General features: G+C 38.9%; 1 protein-coding gene across 3 annotated transcripts in view; it reads left to right on the plus strand.

The window, feature by feature from the left end:
- Positions 1–22,116, plus strand: part of taf2 (TAF2 RNA polymerase II, TATA box binding protein (TBP)-associated factor) — a 97,727-nt gene that overhangs the window by 10,765 nt on the left and 64,846 nt on the right. For all 3 annotated transcript variants that reach the window (XR_009445727.1, XM_048528915.2, XM_048528913.2), the window contains exons 5-11: positions 573–714; positions 1,479–1,710; positions 4,811–4,995; positions 9,691–9,804; positions 12,436–12,535; positions 14,915–15,000; positions 19,113–19,248. Coding sequence is in view for 2 of the 3 variants with exons in the window: in XM_048528915.2 (XP_048384872.1) it covers positions 573–714; positions 1,479–1,710; positions 4,811–4,995; positions 9,691–9,804; positions 12,436–12,535; positions 14,915–15,000; positions 19,113–19,248 (995 nt within the window). In the remaining variant the exon portion in view is untranslated. The remainder of the gene's footprint in view (positions 1–572; positions 715–1,478; positions 1,711–4,810; positions 4,996–9,690; positions 9,805–12,435; positions 12,536–14,914; positions 15,001–19,112; positions 19,249–22,116) is intronic.

Genomic DNA, 22,116 nt, shown 5'->3' on the forward strand with positions numbered 1-22,116 from the left:
TGTAGGGATTCTGTGGTTCTATAAATTAAAGAAAAGAATTTTCATTTCATCTACTGTGACCAGTACCATTAGACGTAATTTTATATTCAAAGTAGTATCTTTAGCATGCATTTCTTATCAATTACATTTTGCACTTTAAAGGCAGCCCAGTTGCATTATCTACAGCCTGATACCCAATTAATCTTTTAAAAACAAAAACAAGGTTTTTTGACTTGGTCACTACTAATAGAAATGGTGAGCAATTGCTTTTTATTTTGTTCTTTTGACTCGATTGATGGCCTTTCCTTCAAGGAAAGGAGTCACAGTATAATGAATGTAGAATATCGTCCAAATAATAATTGTTTTCTGTTTGATCCTGGACGTATATTGATTATCGTGCAACATGAAGTGTCCAAACTGTGATGTGAAGGCAAGTTCAGGTGGACAGTGCTTTAGTACAGTTACCACTTAAGGTGCAATCTTTTTTCTTTGTGTATTAATGTGTTATGTAAAAATGTTTGTTAATTATACTGAATGTTGTAATCCGCAGCTGTTTAGTCATGCACTGTCAACTTTGTGTTTGGCATCATTAGAGATGAAAGTTTTGAAGGTACATATCGAATTTTCCTTGGACCAGCCAAAAGGAGGGCTTCATTTTGTTGTGCCTAATATGGAAGGTAGCATGGCTGAGCGAGGTGCACATGTCTTCTCCTTTGGTTATGAAAACTCTACAAGGTGAGTAAGTAACATTTTCAGAATAGATTATTCTAATACTTTTATGCAAGGGTATTTTTAAAGCTTGTCTAATGATTATAGAATTACAGAATAATACAATAAAGAAGGATGTTGTTTGGTTCATCGTGCCTGTGCAGTCTCTTTGAAAGAGCTAAATAGTTCGTCCCACTCCTTTGAACTTCTATCATACCTCCAAAGTTTTCCAATTCAAGTATTTAGGCAACTCCTTTCTGAAAGTTACTTAATCTGTTTCTACTGCCCTTTCGGATCATAATACATTCTCCTCATCTTGTCTTGCAAATAGATCAAATTTGTGTCTTCTGGTTACTGACCTTTCTATCACTGGATATGCCTATTTCATTATTATCAATGCCCTTTAGAAATTTTAATGCCTGTATTAAATCTTCCTTTGTTTTTTTATTTAAAATGCCAATTAAATGGTTATACTTCAATAAATCGCAAAATATGGTTTTAAGATCTGAAAAATCTTTTGCTGTGGGGGGGGAGGAGACCACAATACTTGGGGGAAGACGATGTGGAACTACTTGATTTGCAGGCTTGAGACTTTAGAGCTTGTGATCCATCAATATTGGGTTGCAATCCACAACTTGGGGTTTCCTGGAAAAGATGCTACAGTTTTGGAAAGGAGGGCATTGCAGCTGATGCAATGAATTCTGTGCTGAGTAAATTTTAGTCTTTGAAATAGATGAAGGGAAGAGGATCTTGACTTCTGACAGCTTATGCTTTTTGCTTGTCATTTGTAGATTTTGGTTTCCTTGCGTTGATTCTTATTCTGAGCTTTGCACTTGGAAATTGGAGTTCACGGTCGATGCTGCCATGGTGGCAGTTTCCAATGGAGATTTGGTGGAATCTGTTTATACCAATGACATGAGAAAAAAAACTTTTCATTACATGTTGACGATTCCAACGGCAGCACCAAACATTTCTCTTGCTGTCGGTCCTTTTGAAATACTGGTTGATCCTTACATGCATGAGGTAAGTTGGGCAAAACTCTATTTGGTTTGACTGTTTTGTACTCCATTTTTATTCCTGTATTTTATGCTCAAAAGCACAGCAATCACTTGCATTTTAATTATATTTACTGCTAAAGGTTTTCATTGTTAATAATTGGAATTTAATGAATAATTTAAATTGCTTCATTTAACACATGTAATGTGCACAAATTATGCGTTAGTTAAGGTTGTGCAAATGTTTTTAATTCACTCCTAAAAGTTACTGACTGGACAAACATGAACTTTTGTAAATCAATGCAATTAGCAGGAAAATTTTAATAAAAATTACTTTCCCAGCTCAGTGATTTCATCTTCAGTTGATATGATTGATTGATTGAATTGGTGACTTCAAAGAGATAAGTGGATAACATCAGATAAGAAATTTTCTAGGCCATGCCCAGGCCTGGCAGAGTGAAGTGGTATTTTATAAATTTGCCTTTGAAATAAGGAGCACTTAAAAGTTACTACACCTTAATCCTACCTAATGATACCCATGGACTCCTAAAAGTGTGTAATCAAGGTCACCATTTATGAAATAAGCTCCGAGTGTTGAGTTTTTGGATGTTTGTCATATGACAATAAATTCAATTATTATAGCTAAGAGTAAGTCTGAAATTTTAGCTTAAAAATAATGTACCTGTATTGGTGAAGAAAAATACTCAGATTTTCAGACAGTGCCGTATGAAACACATTTTCAGTTTGTGAGCAAAATGTGTTTGAATTGTAATGACACGTGTTTTTTGGGACAGTAAACTTTATCTGCATGACTGCTGAAGTTTGTCAGTCTAGTGGTATGGGTGGTTATGGCTGTTTTTGTGGCGACTGCTGTTGTATTGATTTATAGTCTAAAGTCACCATTGAATGAGTTTATATGATACTGTTTGTTTAATTCAAAAATACTGTCACATGCTGCTGTGTAATTTTTTTTCTTACCAGCGTGCATTATGTTTGAAGTGCTGCTGTAAGATAATGGTTTCCTTCAGGTTCATGTCATCATTGATTGCTAGTAAAGTACAGAAGAATAGTGAAATACTGACTTAATGTGAAAGATTTGGATCTCCTACAGGAACTTTGTGAAGATTGTTTTATGACCTTTGATTTATGCAGCCTCTCCTATTAAGGAAATCATTATTAGTTTCAAGTATTAATGACCTAATCGTTGCCCCAGTCCCCCCTCATTCTCGGATTAAATCATTACATTTAAAGAAAACATTAATGTTGTGCTATCTGTAGAACAAACAGTTTTAGCCTCCTGTTCAAGAAAGACAAACTTAACTTTTTAAAATTCTGGTGATAATCGTGTATGATAATTAGCATGCTATATTGTTGTACAGTGTGTTCATTTTGTTTATTGATGTTTTTATTCAATAACTTTAAGTCGAGTTAGTTTGTTCTTTTTAATGCTGTTTGCTTATTAAAAGCTACAAATTGCCTTCCTTCATAAAACGTTATCTACTGTTATTTTAATTTACATGTTTTTAAGGCTTAAAATGTTGCTACTCGTGACTTTGAAACTGGTCTAGACGTTAAGTTGTTTGGCAAAAACATTTTAATTCAAAGAATTCTTTGTGATAACAACAGTGCAATGCGAAATGTCATCTGTTTTTACCACTGTTAGATCAGGCTGTGTTGATTGTAGTGTCAGTTTTAGGAAAATGTGTGTGCTTCTATTGAGTTTGATTTGGTTACTTGCTGAGAGCAGATTAGTTTCAAGACAGGCCAAGAAATGTCCTATCTCTTTTGCGTTCTTTTGCTTCCAAATAGAAATATCTAAGTTTTTGCATGTTGCAAATTGCTTCTTTAAAAGTGCTATAATGGGAAAAATACACATGGGGGCAGCAACGTGTGATATGGATGATTTAAACCGAACAATGCTGTTCTGCAAGCACTTTAGAGCAGTGTGTGCTTGATGGTCATGATATGACATGAAAACTTAATACCTTTCTGTTTTAAAAGTAGCCATTTATCATGTGATCTGTTGTTAAGACTGAACAGAAATATTTGGAAATGATTGCCCAGATTACAGACATCAAAAATATTTAGAAATGACACTAGTGCATATTTATTCATCAAACATTTAAAGTTTTGCAAAGCCTTATAAATACTAATGTTCAAAAAGACTTGGTGTCCTTAGCTAGAGATGTCCACATCCCATGAGTGAATATTAAAAAAAACAGACACCAAGCACTAGCATGCAAGTACATCAAGCAATTAGGGTGACACATGGCATATTGACCTTTGTTGCAAATGGATCAGTACAGAAATAAGTCCTTGTACAGTTGTACAGGGCTTTGATCAGATCACATCTAGATACTGTAGTCTCCATGTTTAGGAAATATTATACTTGGCAATGAAGAGAGTAGTTTGAAGGTTCACTTGACTATTCTCTCTGGAATGACAGAGTTGTCCCTTGTTGAGAAGTTGAGTAAATTGGGCCTTTATTCTCGAGTTTAGAAGAATGAGCGGTTATCGAATTGATTCCGAACTTGCTTGGTAGGGCAGATGCTAAAATGTTGTTTTGGCTGGCTGGCTGGCCAGCAAATTTACTACACTCGGATATGAGTGAAAATGAGGGTGATTGCTTAGGATTAAGATGAGAAATTTCTTCACTCGCAAGATTGTAATACTTCAACTTGGAAGGTTTAGGATGCTCCTTTTATATTTAAGACTGAGATTTTGGTCTTTTGGACATCAAGGAATATGAAGACTGGATGGCATTTTGCCAATGGTGCTGTACTGACCTAAATGGAGGAGCTGGCTTGATGGCCTGAATGGTTTACTCAGATCACTTGTGCACCCAAACACACACGACGTGTTTTACAATGCTGTACTTTAACCTATTTAAGTTGAATATTGTTTACCAGAAATCCACACAAAATTTATTATACATTAAACAAAGTGAAATCTGATGCTGTCTCTGGCTTAGTACAAAATTTGTTTGACTAAAATTGAGTCATATGAAATTAATTCCTTGCAATGGAAGTTATATGCAGGACAAAACTTGATATATTAATGATTTTAACCTCAAATGTTGATTTATTGAAATGAGGTAGTGTTTCATATTCTGATGCCTCCTTTTCCAGGTGACACATTTCTGCTTACCTCAACTATTGCCTCTCCTAAAACACACCACCTCCTTTCTGCATGAAATTTTTGAATTTTATGAAGAGATTCTAACCTGCCGATACCCCTACGCCTATTACAAAACTGTATTTGTTGATGAAGCTTATGTAGAAGTAGCTTCATATGCGTCTATGAGTATTTTAAGGTGAGTCTCCATTTGGAAAATCCTTTTGTTCAGAGGCGTTAAATGATCTTTTCCCACAGTGGGCTGCTTTCAAACATGTGTTAGCTGCAAGTTCACATAGAAAAGCCAGAAGCTTTTAAGCAAAGCGTTTGCCTACTTTGACTAGGTTTTGATGCAGGTGGCTGGGAGAGTTGTAAAATAAAAAGGCATAAATATTTTAAGACTACCGTTTGACAGTTCAAGAAGCAGTTTAAATTTTTAAATGAGCACCCGAGTCACCTTGTGCATTTATTGGTAAAGAGACATTTCCCCAAAAGAAATGTCATTTGTGTCCAAGGATCACAGGCTTAAGTCTCCCTTTATTGAATAAGCTGATCTTGAAGAGTGCAGTAATAGACGGCTCAAAAGCCCAGGTTAAGGGCTTTAGATTGAGAGCTGGAAAAATTGGCAGAGGGTGAGGGGCATCGGAATATGTCCAGGTCCTTTCCTGATGATGACAGAGACACTGAGTAGTAACTAGAAGCAGAAATCATGGATTTTCCTGACTGAGGTATACTGAAACAATTGCAGTCCTGTACCACTGTCGCAATTATCATTAGCTAACTGGGCACCTCTCACAGACTGAACCAATGATTTTCTTCTCTGTGGAGTGGGAGAGGGTGTTTAATGAATTGGACCATCAGTGTAAGCCTGCTTGTAAAGCTTTTGAGAGAGTTAAATGTGAATGAGACCCAAGTTTCTGGTTAGTTTTTTTTAGGCCCTTTGAATGGTAGTCAAAAACTACTGTTCTACCTCCCAACCAGCAATTAAAATTATGCTCAAATTTCTTAAAGTAGAAACTTAAGGTCAAGCCATCTAAGTAAACGTAGAAAGATGAAGAGAAAATGTAGTCTGACTACAGGTGAATTTGTCCCTGGAGAGGACTGAAGTCATGGTTAGTATTTAAATGTTATCAAACTAAAGTTTCACGTTTTCTTAGTAATCTCAGGGGGAAAAAAAAACAAGTTAAATGCTGAGCTCCAATTTGAGTTTGTTTAAGAAATTAATTCCTCAATTTGTAATTCAGCCAAATGGTTGACAGTTTCTTTTAAAAATAATGGCTTAATTTTATTTCTTTTTAAACCAAAATCGGAATGTTATGCCAATTCACTTGATACCTGAGGTCAGATATATCTGGGGCACTTACTGTGCAGCATAATGTACTGTAAGCCCTGTTTCAGAGTTTTTTTTTAAAAAAGCCATTTGTTTCTTGATTGTTGAGGGAGACATTTTCCAGGAGTGCTTCTTGCCTTGCTTACCTCATCCAAGTGGTCACTATTTCACAAGCATAGATCCTAACTTCAGTCATGTCACACATCAGTCCAAAGGTTGAGCTGTAGATGATTTTTCCATTTGTCGCTGTGGCTAGATACACTGAAATCAGTAAATTTATCACAAACTAAAGACAGAAATAGAGGCCTTTATATCCTTAAAGACTCACTGCCACAATCTAAAGTTTTGGAATAGATCTGTAGCTTGGGTTGTGGGTGTTGAGGTTGGTTGGCTCGCCGAGTTGCTTTGTTGTTCTGCAGACATTTCGCTTCTGTGCTTGTTAACATCCTCGGTGCATCCTCTGATGAAGTGTCGGTGTGTTTTCCCACCTGGTTTTTAAACTTTGGGGTCCATTGTGATGGATTGCCTCACTTCGGGTTTCCTCCATAGTGGAATGTATATGGGGTCAAGTTCAGTGTGTTTATTAATAGCACGCTTCGGGGACTGCCATGCTTCCAGGAATTCTCGTGCTTGTCTCTGCCTAGCCTGTCCCAGGATCTTGGTGTTGTCCCAAGTTGGTGTTGTGATTCTCCTTGTCCATGTGGATTGAGATGAGTGAGTATTGGTCATGTTTTCAGTAGCCAGTTGGTGTTCATGTACTGTTGTTGTTAGCTTCCTTCCTGTTTGTCCGATGTAGTGTTTCTCGCAGTCTCTGCAGAGGATCTTGTGGACGACATTGGTCCTGTCCATGGTGGGGAGTGGGTCTTCAGTTCAGGTGAGCGCTTGTCGTAGGGTTGATGTGGGCGTGTGTGCCACACTGATGCCCACCCGTTGTAGAAGTCTTGGGGTGAGTTCTGATGTGTTCCTTATGCACGAGTACGCCAAGAAGAAGAGGAGTACCTCTTCCAAGTGTTCAAGGATAATGAATATCCAGAGTATTGGGTCAGGAGATGCCTATAGGAACAGCACCAGAAAGATTCTACATGCCCCGACACACTCATCACACTACCCTACATCAAGAAGATGACAGAACTCACCACAAGACTTCTACGACTGCTGGGCATCAGAGTGGTACACATGCCCCACATCAACCCTACGACAGGTGCTCACCCGAACTCAAGACCCACTCCCCGCCATGGACAGGACCAATGTCATCTGCAGGATCCTCTGCAGAGACTGCGAGAAACACTACATCGAACAAATAGGAAGGAAACTAACAATGAGTACATGAACACCAACTGGCTACAAACAGACACAAACAATGCTCACCCATCTCAATCCACATGGACAAGGAGAACCATGACTTCAACTGGGACAACACCAAGATCCTGGAACAGGCTAGGCAGAGACAAGCATGAGAATTCCTGAAGCATGGCGCTCCCGTAAGCATGCTATTAATAAACACATTGAACTCGACCCCATGTACATTCCACTATGGAGGAAACCTGGAAGTGAGGCAATCCATCGCAACAGACCACAGAGTTCAAAAGCCAGGTGGGAAAACACACCAACGCTTCATCAGAGGCTGCGCTGAGGATGTTACCAAGCACGGTAACAGAACCTCTGTGGAACAACACACCAGTTCGGCGAGCCAACCAACCTCGTCACTGCCACAATCACTGAATAACCTCAGCGAACACACAAAAATAGGTGGAGGAACAGGTAGTGTTCAGGAAGCGGGGAGGCTGCAGAAGCACTTTAGACTGTGTGGGAAAGGAGGAAAACAAGTGGCTGTGGGAACAAGTGAAATTATGCACTTGGATGGGAAGAATAGAGCTGCAGACTATTTTCTAAATGGGGAATGGCTTGTGAAATCTTAAACACAAAGATGCTTGGAAGTTGTACTTTAGTATTCTCTTAAGGGTAACATGCAGGTTTGCTTGGTAGTTTGGATTGGAAATGCAATGTTAGCATTCGTTGCAAGAGGACTAGAACAGAAAGTGGAGATGTACAGGCTCAGCAGTACAAGGCTCTGGTCAGACTGCAAATAGAGTATTGTGAGTGGTTTTGGGCCCTGTGTCAAGGGAAGGATGTGCTGGTGTTGGAGGGGGTCCAGAGGAACTTTACAAAAATAATACTGGAGATGAAGGGCTTGTCATTTGGAGCAGTTGAGGATTCTGGGTCTGTACTCAGTGGAGTTTTGAAGGATAGAACATAGAACGTAGAACAGTACAGCATAGAACAGGCCCTTCAGCCCACAATGTTGTGCTGACCATTGATCCTCATGTATGCACCCTCAAATTTCTGTGACCATATGCATGTCCAGCAGTCTCTTAAATGACCCCAATGACCTTGCTTCCACAACTGCTGCTGGCAACGCATTCCATGCGTTGAGGGGTGATCTCATTGAAACTTACAGAATACTGAAAGACCTGGATCAGTGGATGTGGAGAAGATGTTTCCACTAGTAGGAGAGCCTTAGGGCACAGCATCAATGTGAGGGGACACCCTTTAGAACTGAAATGAGGAATTTGTTGAGCCAGAGGATGGTTAATCTCTAGAACTGTATGCTGCAGAAAGCTATGGAGGCCAAGTCATTGAATGTTTTCAAGACAGGGATAGATATGTTCTTGAATAATAAGACGATTGAGGGCTCAGGGAAGAAGGCTGGAATTGGAGTTGAGAAAATATCAGCCATGATTGAATAGCAGAGCAGACTGGATGGGCTGAATGTCCTAATTCTGCATCTATATCACATGGTTTTCTTGACTTGGCTCAAATCTTTGTGCAGTTGTATGATATACTAGTCTCCAGCTTTTTACTAGGAAGGAAATTGAGCCGTAAAATAGACCTATGCTGGGTGCTTTCGTTTTGGAAAAAACAATTTATATAGAATGAACAAATGCAATCGATCAATTTGATAAGTAGGTTGGGAGAACATGAATTTGTTTTACTTTTTGCCTAGGGAATAATGTATGCAATTAATTAAACACAGCAGAAAATGATTATTACATTTCAGCTGATTAATGACATCACTGCATAATGAAGCATCAAACATATTATTTGTGCTGTTTCATCTGTAACTCGCAGAAAGATCATTTTGACAACTGATTAGTATTATTCTTATAAATTCATAGTAGTTGATATACTGATTCCAGATTTTGAGTGTTTTTAAAATAGCTTGTGCTCATTGCCAGTCCTTGTTGTTTGTGGTCTCTAATAGCTGAAAAGCCCTCGTACATTTGTTCTTAACTAACATACGGTTGATTAATGAACTTTTCCAAACATTGAATTTGCAGCAGCTAAACAACTGCCAATTATTATGTGATTATTGTACAGTGTAAGTTTAAAGAATGAATATGAAAGGGCTGGCAGGCTTCACGCTTTCAGTTAACAAAGTACAGAGCCAGCCTTGTTAACATTTGAGCTGAATTTCTGTCACCTTTTTAAAACACTATTTGTTTTGACTAAATAAAATCTAGTGCTTGCCTGAAAATGTGGTCTATTTTCTCGTCTTTCATTTAGCACAAACCTTCTGCACAGTGCCATGATTATAGATCAGACGCCACTTACCAGACGATGTTTAGCACAAGCTTTGGCTCAGCAGTTCTTTGGCTGTTTCATTTCCAGAATGTCATGGTGAGTATATAAAATGGTGAGAGACAAGGGCATGCCCCTTCGTAAGTATACTACACTGAAAATTTTATGTAGACTTTTCTAGCACAACAGAAACTTTAGAAACAAAACTTTACATTCTGAAGAAGGGTCACTGGACCTGAAAAGTTAACTCTGGTTCTTTCTTCACAGATGCTGCCAGAGCTGTTGAACTTTTCCAGCAACTTCTGTTTTTGTTCTTAAAAACTTCATAAAGTTTTTAGTAGAAAAATCATAATGGACAAGGTGTCTGAAATTAGGATCAATATCAGCTTGATTGAGTTGATGACATACCTGCCTCAGAGACCAAATGTTCTTTTGTAGCCCTTCTCCCATCTCACCGACTCCCCCAATCCTGTGCATCACAGTAGCAGCAAGGAGGTACTAGAATTCAAGTCTTGCCTGCCTGCTCAAGTGAATGTAACAATGGCAAAGCAATTTTCAAAGTAGTTCTGGAAATACTCCTGTTGTAGTGTTGTGAGCCTCTTGGAAACGAATAATGTTTGAAAAGGGATATGAAATTTCCAGGGACCCATACAAAGACTTTTACTGTAACAAGAAGACTAAAATCAACACTGACTAAATATTATTTAATGGATATCTAAGATGCTAAACTACAGAAAGGATGTTTGTCCTTACAGTGAATGTTGTACCTTAATACATGTAAAAACTTATGCCACGTTTCAATAATACATCAAAATTTAGTCTTTTTCATGTCCCAAGGCCCTCCTGGTTCAACATGATCTCTTCTCCATGTTAACCAGGGCATTATGTTACCAACCAACCCAAAGGATTTCAAAAATAATTGGATGTTGTGCACTTAAGGATATTTTAGAATTGTGAAAGGCACTTTACGGTTATAAGCTCCTTTTTTAAATTAAATATTAAGATTGAGCTTTGAATAAACAACATTTGAAGATAATAATGAGCATGTATTCAAAATGTGGCTCTAAATTCTACAGTATTTGAGGTGACTGTATTTAGTGTGGTAAAATATTACAGTGTTACTGAGTATTAGCCCAATTTTAAAATAAAGTCAAAGTACTGGAAATACTTGAGATTGGACAGTGCCTGCGCTGAGAGAAAGAGATATCGGGTAAATGACCTGAAGGTTCTGAAGCTTTACTTGTGACACATTATTGCAAACGCTTTCAGATGATTTTGCATCTCACACTTCCACAGTCTTTGAAGTCTTCAAACTGGGTTTAAACATTTACATGCATGGTGATATCTCACATACTGCTTGTTGGCCTATCCTTTTTTCCTGTATAATTTGTTTTCCTGATATTGATTGCCATTGCTAACAAAAATTGACGACTCAACTGTTTTCAGGCAACTGCCAGTAGTGCAGTTTAGCTGTATGAAAGTGATTTGATGATTTACCCTGCTTTTATTCATTATTGGAAAACTTTGTTTCTGTATTGTGCCTTCCCATAGCAACAACTAAAATGAAAAACTTGTCACTTGTGATTCACAGGAGCATGTTTGGATCCCTATTCTGTGGTGGTACATATGTTCAAGTTTTAGTATGTAAAATGGCTGTCATCCCTGCAAGTACTAAAGCTCTGTGTTGACCTTGTCCATGACTGGACAAAGTGGTGAACTCACTGCTGCAGTTGATTTGTTTGCTAGCAACCCTGTTTGTATCTACTGAATGTGTATACAGTTTACAGATGTAACATGGTAAATAATCATTCTGAATGTATGAAATCACCCAAAACTGACAAAAATATTTTCATCCAAGACTATATAAGGAAAGAATATGGGATACAATGCCTGCTATTATTTCCCTTAAGTTTACAATAATTTGTATCTTCAACAAAGAAGGATTCTGTTGAAACAGACTGTGCTTTGTCACCAGGCATTTTAAAGAAAATTTAGATGGATTATATGTTCAGTGGATAATTGAAGAAATTAGGACTTCTAATCTAAGATGATTGCCTATGATTAATTTTGGTTGAATGTTTGCATGGAGGGTAACAGAAGAATTTTTCAGTAAGCATGTGTCTAAATACAGATGCGCTCAGCCAGCAAACATACATTTGGAAAACTGCAAAGGAAATTCAATACTGAATGGGTTAATTGACATGAAATAAAGGCTATTTGTGATAGAGCGTGTGTTATGTGTTGAGGATAAAAATGACATGAAGAAATAATTTGCAGATTATAATTATGTAACCAGTCTTGGCTTGGAATAATTTGTGGTTCACAGAACTCCAACTAAAATCAAGTATTACAGCCAATGAGTTTTGCCTTTAAAGTCAGTTATCTTTTCAGTCTTATGCCACCTGGAATCCACATGTGCTAAATGTGTAATACATGAAGTAAAATGGTTACTTAATAGCTTTCGCCTTGTATAAAATGCAAAGGCTGCATGGGAAAGTGAGTTTCCACTAATCATTGCATTTGATACATTTGTAAACCTGGCATCTGATAGTTTTCTTCTCAAATTCATGTTAAGTATTCAATTGAAACTTTTTTAACTCAGTTTTTTTTTGCACCACATCTGAAGGTTGGGGAGGGCAGCAATATTTTTGAAAATTGGTGTCTTTTGTTAGACTAATTTTAAATTTCTTCATCTGTTAGTGTACGATCTTTCCAACTTTGTTTCTACAGGTCAGATGAATGGGTGTTGAAAGGCATCTCTGGATACATTTATGGCCTTTGGATGAAAAAGACATTTGGTGTTAATGAATACAGACACTGGATTAAAGAGGTAGCGTGAACAAAGCTGGTAATCCAATTCAAGAGAACAAGGTTTACTGTAAAAGTAGTGCCAACTTTATTGTGAGCAAAGTGAATATTGACGTGATGGTGAGCTGATGACCTAGAAGTCAAGTAACATTTGTGGCAGAACGTAGAAGTTAATTTTAAAGCAAACCTGGTCAGTCTGAAGTGTTTGTATGAATTACAGCAATAATTAATGGCCAAATCTACAGCAAACTTTCATGACATGGGTATTTTGCCACAAAATGCAGTGCAAAAAGGATAGCCACATAATAAAAATCTTGCATGCAGAATTAATCTAAATCTTCCATGGTTTGTTTCCGGGCATGCAGTATATCCAATTAGTTCCTTTCTGATCAGGTCTTCTGGTATATCTGTGTGTGGCCAATTATGCATGAGAATCAGGTTATTTAACTCAATAGGAACTAGTTTAAAAAATAGCCATATTTTTTATGTTTAAGCGCATATGAAATAAGTGCAGGAGTAGATCAGATTGTAACTAACCTTCTGACCTATCTGCCTATGCATTGATGCTTTCACTGTCCAAAAATCTGTGTAATTTCAGTAGTGTAAATAATTTTTCATGTGATCTGGCAAGACCAGCATTTGTTGTCCATCACTGATTGCCTTGAAGAGATAGTGGTGAGCTATCTTCTTGAACTGCTGCATGTCAAGTGGTGTAGGTACACCCACAATGCTGTCAGGAATCAATAAAATGCAAACTGTAAAATTAAAAATTAGCAGTGGCTGTCTCAGGTGTAGTAGTTATGTCACTGAGCTTAAAAATTAGGAGTCATGAGTTCAAATATAACCATGGTAAATTTTAACTTGAATTCAGTAAATATTGTAATTTATGGACTAGCTTATTTTCATGTCAGTGGCCAGTATGGTGGTATTCCTTTCCTCTCCATACCCATGATAACTCCTCAAAAAGTACTTGTTAAAAAAAAAATTTGACGTTGGTATACTATTAATTCCTCGAGTTGAAAAAGTTAGGGAGAATGTGGATTGTGTTAATCTTAAAATTCCAGTGCATGGTGGTAAAGATGTATACCATTTACAAGATGCACTATGGCAACTTAGCAGGCTTTCTTTGACAGCAACTTGTAAACCTGTGACCTGTACCAACTAGAAAGGTAAGAATAGTATACATGGGTTCAATAAGGACTAGTGGACAGGACACTTAGAGAGGACATTTCAAAACTCTGAACCCAGCCACTTAAAAGTACTGCATTGAATGCTGGACGATTCAAAACTGGTATGCAAGAGGCCAGGTTTGGAGAATACAGAAATATTGAACACTAATGGTTATGAAGTTAATTATGTGAAGGGATGAGGCCAGGATGAGGATTGAAAAGGATGAAAGATTTCAAAGCTGAGGACAAAAGAGTCAGTGTAGCCCAGTGAGCACAGGGATGCTGGATGGATGACTTAGTTTTAATGACTGACAGCAGAGTTTTGGATGAATCAATATTTTAAGAGGGTGGAAAATGAGATAACAGCCAAGAAATGTTTGTTACCGCCAGACTTAATTACTCCAACGGAAAGAGCTGAATATATTTAAATGGAGAAAGATTGCAGAAAACTGCAGCACAATGTGAGTTTTTGGGCCCCAGTGCATGAATGATGAAAAGCTAGCATCCAAATTCTGAGGGTAATCGTGGAGTCATAACGAATGTTGGCCTTTATTTTAAACGGAATGGAGTATAAAAATAGACAAATCTTGCTAAAACTGTACAAGGCACGAGTCAGACCACATCCAGAATATTGTAAACACTTTTGGACCCTTCATCTTAAAGGTTTTGGAGGCAATCCAGGAAAGATTCACCTGATTGATAACAGGTATGGAAGAACTACCTTGTGAGGAGAGGTTGAGTAGGTTGAGCTTGTAAAATGGGAAGAGGCCTTATTGAAATACAGATTCTTAGGTAGCTTGACATGGCATTGTGGAAAATTGTTTTCCTTGTGTGATAGCCAGGGACCCAAGGACATATAATTTCAGAGTAAGGAGTCATTCATTTAAGATCAAAATGCGTTTTTCTTTTGTTTTGAGGATGCTGAAACTGAAATTCCTTATTGCAGAAGGCTGTCAAGGTTGCATCACGAAATATATTAAAAGCTGAGGCAGGCAAATTTTTAATCCCTAAGGGAATCAAGGGTCTGGGAATAAGTCACAAAAGTGGAGTTGAAAATGATCAGATCAGTCACGATCTCATTGAGTGATAGAATAGTCTCAATGGGCCAAATCATTACCTTCAGCTTCTATGCGTTATGGATAAGGGGCAAAGCAAACATGGATGTTTTAAATTTTTGTCAAATGACAAATTTAAATGTTGAAAGATCTAATAAATATGTTTGTAATTTATAGGAACTGGACAAAATAGTGGAATATGAATTAAGGACTGGTGGAGTTCTGCTGCATCCCATATTTACAGGAGTGAAAGAGAAAGAAACGTGAGTGCTGTCTTATTTGTAATTGCCTCGTCTCATAGTTCCTTCCTGCTTTTTTCTTTAAAGTCTGTGTTTGCTCCTTGAAATGTCTATATCAGTTCAATTTGGCCGTGCCTAATAGTTTACTTGACTACATAAAATTGACTGTTAAGTTCACAGGTCCAAGAAAAGCTTGCTTATTGTATGTAGATTTCTGTGAAGCATTTGTGACATGTGTAGTTGCTTTAGTCTGTTTTATCAGTTAGCAATGATCATTATGATAGAAAAACCATAAATCTCTGTGTTATTGATTTTAGTTTCACATTTTTGGAGCTTTATAACTAAAATCATTAACACAGCGTCTCTAAGCTATTATAATCTTAACAGTAGTAATCAAGAAACACTATCATGAGGAGGGACAGGGAAGGGGTAGGAGAAGGTGGGAGGGAGAAACATGAGGGGAAGAGTCATGGAGTCATGGGTTGATGAGTCGCCGAGGGGAGGGGGTGTTATGGGACGGTGGTGTCATGGGGTTGTAGGTTGCGGGTGGGAGACAGTGGAAAGAAGGTGCATCACAAGGCATGAAGAAGACAAAGTAGGGAAGTGTCATGGTATGGGACTTTGGATGTTCACAGTAAGAGGGATGATGAGGGTGACAAGGAGCAACAACGGTCACTTGATATGGGGTGGTGGGTTAGAGAAAGTCTCTGGGAGGATGGCTGTCAAAGGTCTCCATGTTGTGCAGGGTAGGAATTTGAGGGAAGATCGTCTGGCAGGAGAGGAGCAACTTGATGAGGCTTCTTAAAGTCTCTGAGGGTTGAGAGGTAGGGGAGAGATGATAACGTTCATAAGGTTCACTACGGTGGCAAGAGGTTCAAGGAGCAGAAGAGGGACAGCAAGTGCCATGAGGGTGGGATGGGCAGTTAGTAATGATTTATATTGCAAGAGTCCCAGGAGAGAAGAAGAGAGGCGGCGGCGGGATTATGGGACGTGCTGGAGGAGGGTCAGGGTTGGGGGTATCCTGAGGGAAGCAGGATGTCTGAGGAACATAGAGGAAGGGTGGCAAGAGTAACGAGATTGGTTGAAGAACAGCAAGGTTGTCTGAGAGAAGGTTGGTCAGGGTTGTTGCTGAAGAAGGGATCGCATCAAGGATTGCTTGGGAGAGAAGGGTGGAGAAGATGGGGTGGGAGGCAGATATTATGGGTTGCAGAGAAAGAGAATGGTGCTGTGTTGCAGATGGGAGGGGAAGGATTGTTGTGCAGCGAGAGGGCATTATGGCGTGATGGAGAGACTGTTGCAGGTTGTTTAAGGGCATTGTGGAAGGAATTGAGGAATAGAGTTTGGAAGAGGTAGTTTACTTCAGTTTAAAAGTTCAGTTTGTTTCATTAGAAAAATGAAGGCAATTAGAAGCTGTGAAAATACAAGCTTTCAGTATTGAGACCATTCATCCAAAAAATTCCGGAGTGCACAAGAAAGGAACTGGAGAGAATCTGTTAAGTCGCATCTTCGAGTTTGATATAAAGAGAATTTCTCTAGCCTAGAATCTCAGTAGCAGATGATGTCAGAAAATGGGATGAGACTTTCCAGTTGTACTCTGTATTTAAGTAGCTGCGTTTGTTTCATACAATTCACATTGTGTGTGTGTAGAAAAAGTCTGTACCCACGTGACTCTGCTTCAGTTACTGAACTACTGTAATTAAAATGAGAAAATCATTGAACCAGCCAGGTTTCATTCCAATTACAAATAAATAATATAAGCAGGGATTATATTGGTCTAGTACAATGTGATTGGTTGCTAATTTTGGGGCCAAAAGACCAGAATGTTGGAAACATTCTGATTCACCCTCTCGTTGAGGAACAATAGAGGGAACAGGCAAAGACTTTGGTCTTCCGAATGTTCAGCTGGTGGAAATTTCTGCTCAAATACTGGATGTCATGACTTACCAGTGGAGCAATCAAAAGTAGCAGAAGTACTGATGGGCTTCAACAATGTATATGTGATTTCTGCAAATGCCTCCAAGGAATGACCTAGATGGAAAATTTATGAGCCAAGGATAAGCCTCTGGATGGTGCAAGAGTTAATGATATGAGAGGGAGAAATTAATTCAGTAAAAGTGATAAAAACCAAAAGAATTGCAGATGCTAAATCAGAAAGAAGAACAGAAATTGTTGGAAAAGCTCAGCAGATCTAGCAGCATTGTGCAGAGAAATCAGTTAACGTTTCGGGTTGACTGACACTTCTTCAGAACTGATGGATTCCTCTTCTTCCCACCCTATCTTCTGCATATAAACTAATGTTTTCCTAGCTACCACCAGTTCTGAGGAAGAGTCACTGGACCTGAAACGTTAACTCTGACAGACCTGTTGAGATTTTCCATCAGTTTCAGTTTTTGTTTCATTACAACTGATAGTCTGGCTCCTAAATTCAGTTAGATACATGAAGATGCAGTGAAGTGTAAACAGCAACCCAATTCACCAACCTGACAAAATAGAAAAGCTTTGACATCAAGGATGTAGTCAACCACGCATATGAGTGCGGATATGAAGGGAGAAAGAGAATTTGCCTGTGTCACACAGGAGCTATTAAACGTTGTGCTCTTTATTGATTAGATCTGAGCTGTATCTCTCGCAATTTCTCCCAGCTGCCTTCCCATCCACCCTGCCTTCCTTTTCACTTATTGATTTTGCTCACAAACAAATTGTTACTCGGACGACTGTCCCTTGTGTTTTTTCTTGTTTGAGCATGCTGGTTTTGGTCTTTTTTATCATTGTTTCTCATTTTGTTCTTTTTTCCAAATTTATTATGACAACAGCACATGGGTTTATCAGAAAAACAAGGACTTCATTATAATCCTGCCATTAGACAAAGGTGGCATAATTATTGTTGTGCATAGTATTACTTTTAATTAAGTATTATATTTTCTTGTGTCCATTTATGAATGCATCATTTGTTTTTAATCTCAATATTTTCAGTTTGTCACTAATTTTGCAACTCCAACATTCAAGTGGCAATTCATGTGTGAGCTAAATCACTGAGTATGTTGGGGGTGCGGGGTAGGTTATCAATTTTGTTCTTACCTGATGTCTGTTTTTAAGCATTTTCAAACCAGATCATTTTCTTCTTATTGAGGAATGTGAGCTCATAATATTTCAACATAAGACTCTTGTGGCCATTGTGCTTCTAACCACTTTACTGCCTGAGATTTCACTTCATATGCAAAGTTTAGAAATTGAATTTGGATTTTTACCTTTACACCACAGCCACATGATACCACATTAGATACTTACATTATTTATACCACAACCACTCTCCCCTACATCAAAGACATTTCCAAAATGACTGCCAGACTACTCGGACTCCTTGGCATCAGGGTAGCCCACAAACCCACCAACACACTAAAACAGCAGCTAATGAACTTAAAAGATCCTACACAGACAACAAATAAAACGAACGTCATCTACAAAATACCTTGCAAGAACTGTGACAAACACTACATTGGACAAACTGGCAGAAAGCTAGCCACCAGGATACATGAACATCAACTAGCCACAAAACGACATGACCCACTATCACTCGTATCCTTACATACAGATAAGGAAGGACACCACTTTGATTGGGACAACACATCCATCCTAGGACAAGCCAAACAGAGACATGCACGAGAATTCCTAGAAGCATGGCATTCCAACCAGAACTCCATCAACAAACACATTGATTTGGAGCTAATCTACCATCCCCAGAGAAAAAGAACAGGAAATGACATCACCAACCCAAGGAAACCTAACCAGATAAATAGAAAGCGGGACATAACACCAGCGCTTCGTCGGAGGTTCACTGATGATGTTACCTGGAATGGTGATGAAACGTCTGAAAACTAACCTTCCAGCTCAGCGAGCAAACTCCCATCCAGAACCTCAACCTGAGCTACAAATCTTCTCAAAACTCACTATTTATATATTTAGATACATTAAAATTAATTTAATAGAGACAGTATTAAATGTAATGTATAGTTGAATTTAAATTGCAATAAACAATTAATACTTTAGTTCTCATAACAACTTGTGTGGAACTGGAACTGTTGCTGAAAACAGTAAGAGTGCTTTTATGTCTTTTTTTTTTAAAAACAACTTTACAGACCTGCTCCACACTTGCACTTTTCCATTCGTCATCCTCACACACTGTCCTGGAAGTATTACAAGATGTTTCAATGTAAAGCCCATCTGGTGATGCGACTCATTGAAAACAGGATCAGCATGGAGTTCATGCTTCAGGTTTGCAGTAAACATATTCTTTGAAAAGTTGTTTCCTTACATTTGAACTAGTTCACACTGATTTTTGACTTCAGATTTTGTTGCCTTCAGTTGTTTAGTTGGGACCGTGGAGGCCCACAGCAGGACATGGTCCACCTCATTTTGTTTGTGCTGGGTGAATAATGCCTGTCCAACATAGTATTTTCCAGCACCTCATATATAACCTTTCAGGTTATGACACTTCAAATATTTTTCCATGTACTTTTTCAGTATGAAGAGATTTTCTACTATACCGTCCATTCAGATGGTGAGTTCTAGAACCCTATGAGCAACTGGGTAAAAACGTTTCTCAACTATCCCAATTCGTCTACCAATGACCGTAAATCTGTGGTTTCTGATTATTGGCACCTTTTCTCGGGGAAATTGGTCCTTCTTATCTACACCAGGCCCTTATTAATTCGTACACCTAGTTCTTTCCTCAGTCTCCTTTGTTTGAAAGAAAATTGCCACAACCTATAATAACTAAAGTTCTCCATTCCATAGTGAAGACTCCCTGCTGTTATACTGTTTGATGCTGCAAATGAAGGAAAGTTTACACTTAATTTATTTTTCTACTTAAATCTTAAAGGATATAAGGATATTCATTCTAGGGTCTCTCTGTTCTACTCCTCTCAGTACCCCACCGTTTAGTATGTATTCCTTGTCTTTCTCTCCTTCTGAAATGGCATTACTCTACACTTCTCTGGATTGAATTCCATCTACCACTTATCTGCCCTCGTGGTCAGTCCGTCTGCAGTCTGTGCAGTTCTTCTTCACTATCAGCCAATTAGCCAGTTTTTGTGATCAGAGATAATGGGGACTGCAGATGCTGGAGAATCTAAGGGTCTAGGCCCGAAACGTCAGCTTTTGTGCTCCTGAGATGCTGCTTGGCCTGCTGTGTTCATCCAGCTTCACACTTTTAGCCAGTTTTTGTGTTGTCTAGAAATTTTGTAAAGATACCCAAAATTTGTGGTCTACATCTTGGATATAAATCACAAAAAACACAGGGCCTAGTCTGGAACTCTGGGTCCTCACTGGAAATGGACACAAAACCACCTGTAAACAATTGCCTTTTTCTTCCTGCCAATGAACTGATTTTGCATTCAGCTTGCCATTTTTCTTTGGATCCCGTGAGTTTTCTAACTACAAAGCCATAGGGACCTTGTCAAAAAGGCTATATGAGATGTGCTATCCTTATTGACTTGTTAGTTCAAAAGAAAGCAACTGAGTTAGTCCACGTCGCGTTTGACTGTCATCATGGCTGTTCTATAATCAAATCCTCCTTTAGTGATAATTTGAAACCTTTTATAGCGGTTCTTAATAAAACTGGTCCCTCATGCAAACTTGACTTTACCCAGCAATCTCACTGTTTTGATGGAAAGTGTCTACACCTGAACCGGACTGGAACCAATGTCTTTGGGGGTGCTTTTGCTAATGCTGTGTCCCCCTGCCACATTAAACTAATGTGGCAGGGGGATGGGAACCAAATATTGGACAGAAAAGAGGTAGAAACGAAAGCCTGTAGGGAACTAGATAATGGAGTCAGTGTGACTAAAGGGAATAGTAGTCGGGGAGCAGATGATGAACACAAAGGGACAGGTGTTCTGAGGTGCATTTGTGTTAATGCGAGAAGTGTAGTAGATAAGGCAGATGAGCTTAGGGCTTGGATCGGTACCTGGAGGTATGATGTTATTGCTGTTACTGAGACTTGGTTGAGGGAAGGGCATGATTGGCAACTAGTGTCCCAGGATATCGATGCTTCAGGCAGGATGGAGAAGGAGGGAAAAGGGGTGGAGGAGTTGCAGTAATGGTCAAAGACAATACCACAGCCGCACTGAAGGAGGGCCCCATGGAGGACTCAAGCAGTGAGGCAATATGGGTAGAACTCAGAAATAGGAAGGTTGCAGTAACAATGTTGGGGTGTACTACAGGCGTCCCAACAGCGAGCGTGAGATAGAGGTACAAATATGTAAACAGATAATGGAAAGGTGTAGGAGAAACAGGGTGGTGGTGATGGGAGATTTTAATTTTCCCAAAATTGCCTGGGATTCACGCAGCGTTAGGGGTCAAGACGGAGCAGAATTTGTAAGGTGTGTCCAGGAGGGTTTTCTAGAGCAGTATGTATGTAGTCCAACTCGGGAAGGGGCCATACTGGACCTGGTGCTGGGGAATGAACCCGGCCAGGTGGTTGATATTACAGTAGGGGATTACTTTGGAAATAGCGACCACAATTCTGTAAGTTTTGCAGTATTCAAGGACAAGGATAGGAGTGGTCCCAAAGGAAGAGTACTAAACTGGGGGAAGGCCAATTATACCAAGATTTGGCAGGATCTGAGGATGTAGATTGGGGGAAACCATTTGAAGGTAAATCCACGTTTGATATGTGGGAGGCTTTTAAGGAGAGGCTGATTAGCATACCGGAGAGACATTTTCCTGTGAAAATGAGGAATAGAAAAGGCAAGTTTAGGGAACCATGGATGACAGGTGAAATTGTGAGAGTAGCCAAGAGAAAAAAGCAGGCATACATGAGGTCTAGGTGACTGAAGACAGATGAAGCTTTGCAAGCATATCGGGAATGTAGAGTAAATCTGAAAAGAGGGATTAAGAGGGCTAAGAGAGGACATGAGATATTGCTGGCAAACATGGTTAAGGAAAATCCCAAAGCCTTTTACTCATATATAAAGAGCAAGAGGGTAACTAGAGGAAGGATTGGCCCACTTAAGGACAGAGAAGGAAAGTTATGCACTGATTCAGAGAAAATGGGTGATATTCTTAACGAGTACTTTGCATCGGTATTCACCAAGGAGAGGGACATGACAGATGTTGAGGTTAGGGATAGATGTTTGCTTA

This window comes from Stegostoma tigrinum, chromosome 5 (assembly GCF_030684315.1).
Source record: "Stegostoma tigrinum isolate sSteTig4 chromosome 5, sSteTig4.hap1, whole genome shotgun sequence".
NCBI classification, from domain to species: domain Eukaryota; kingdom Metazoa; phylum Chordata; class Chondrichthyes; order Orectolobiformes; family Stegostomatidae; genus Stegostoma; species Stegostoma tigrinum.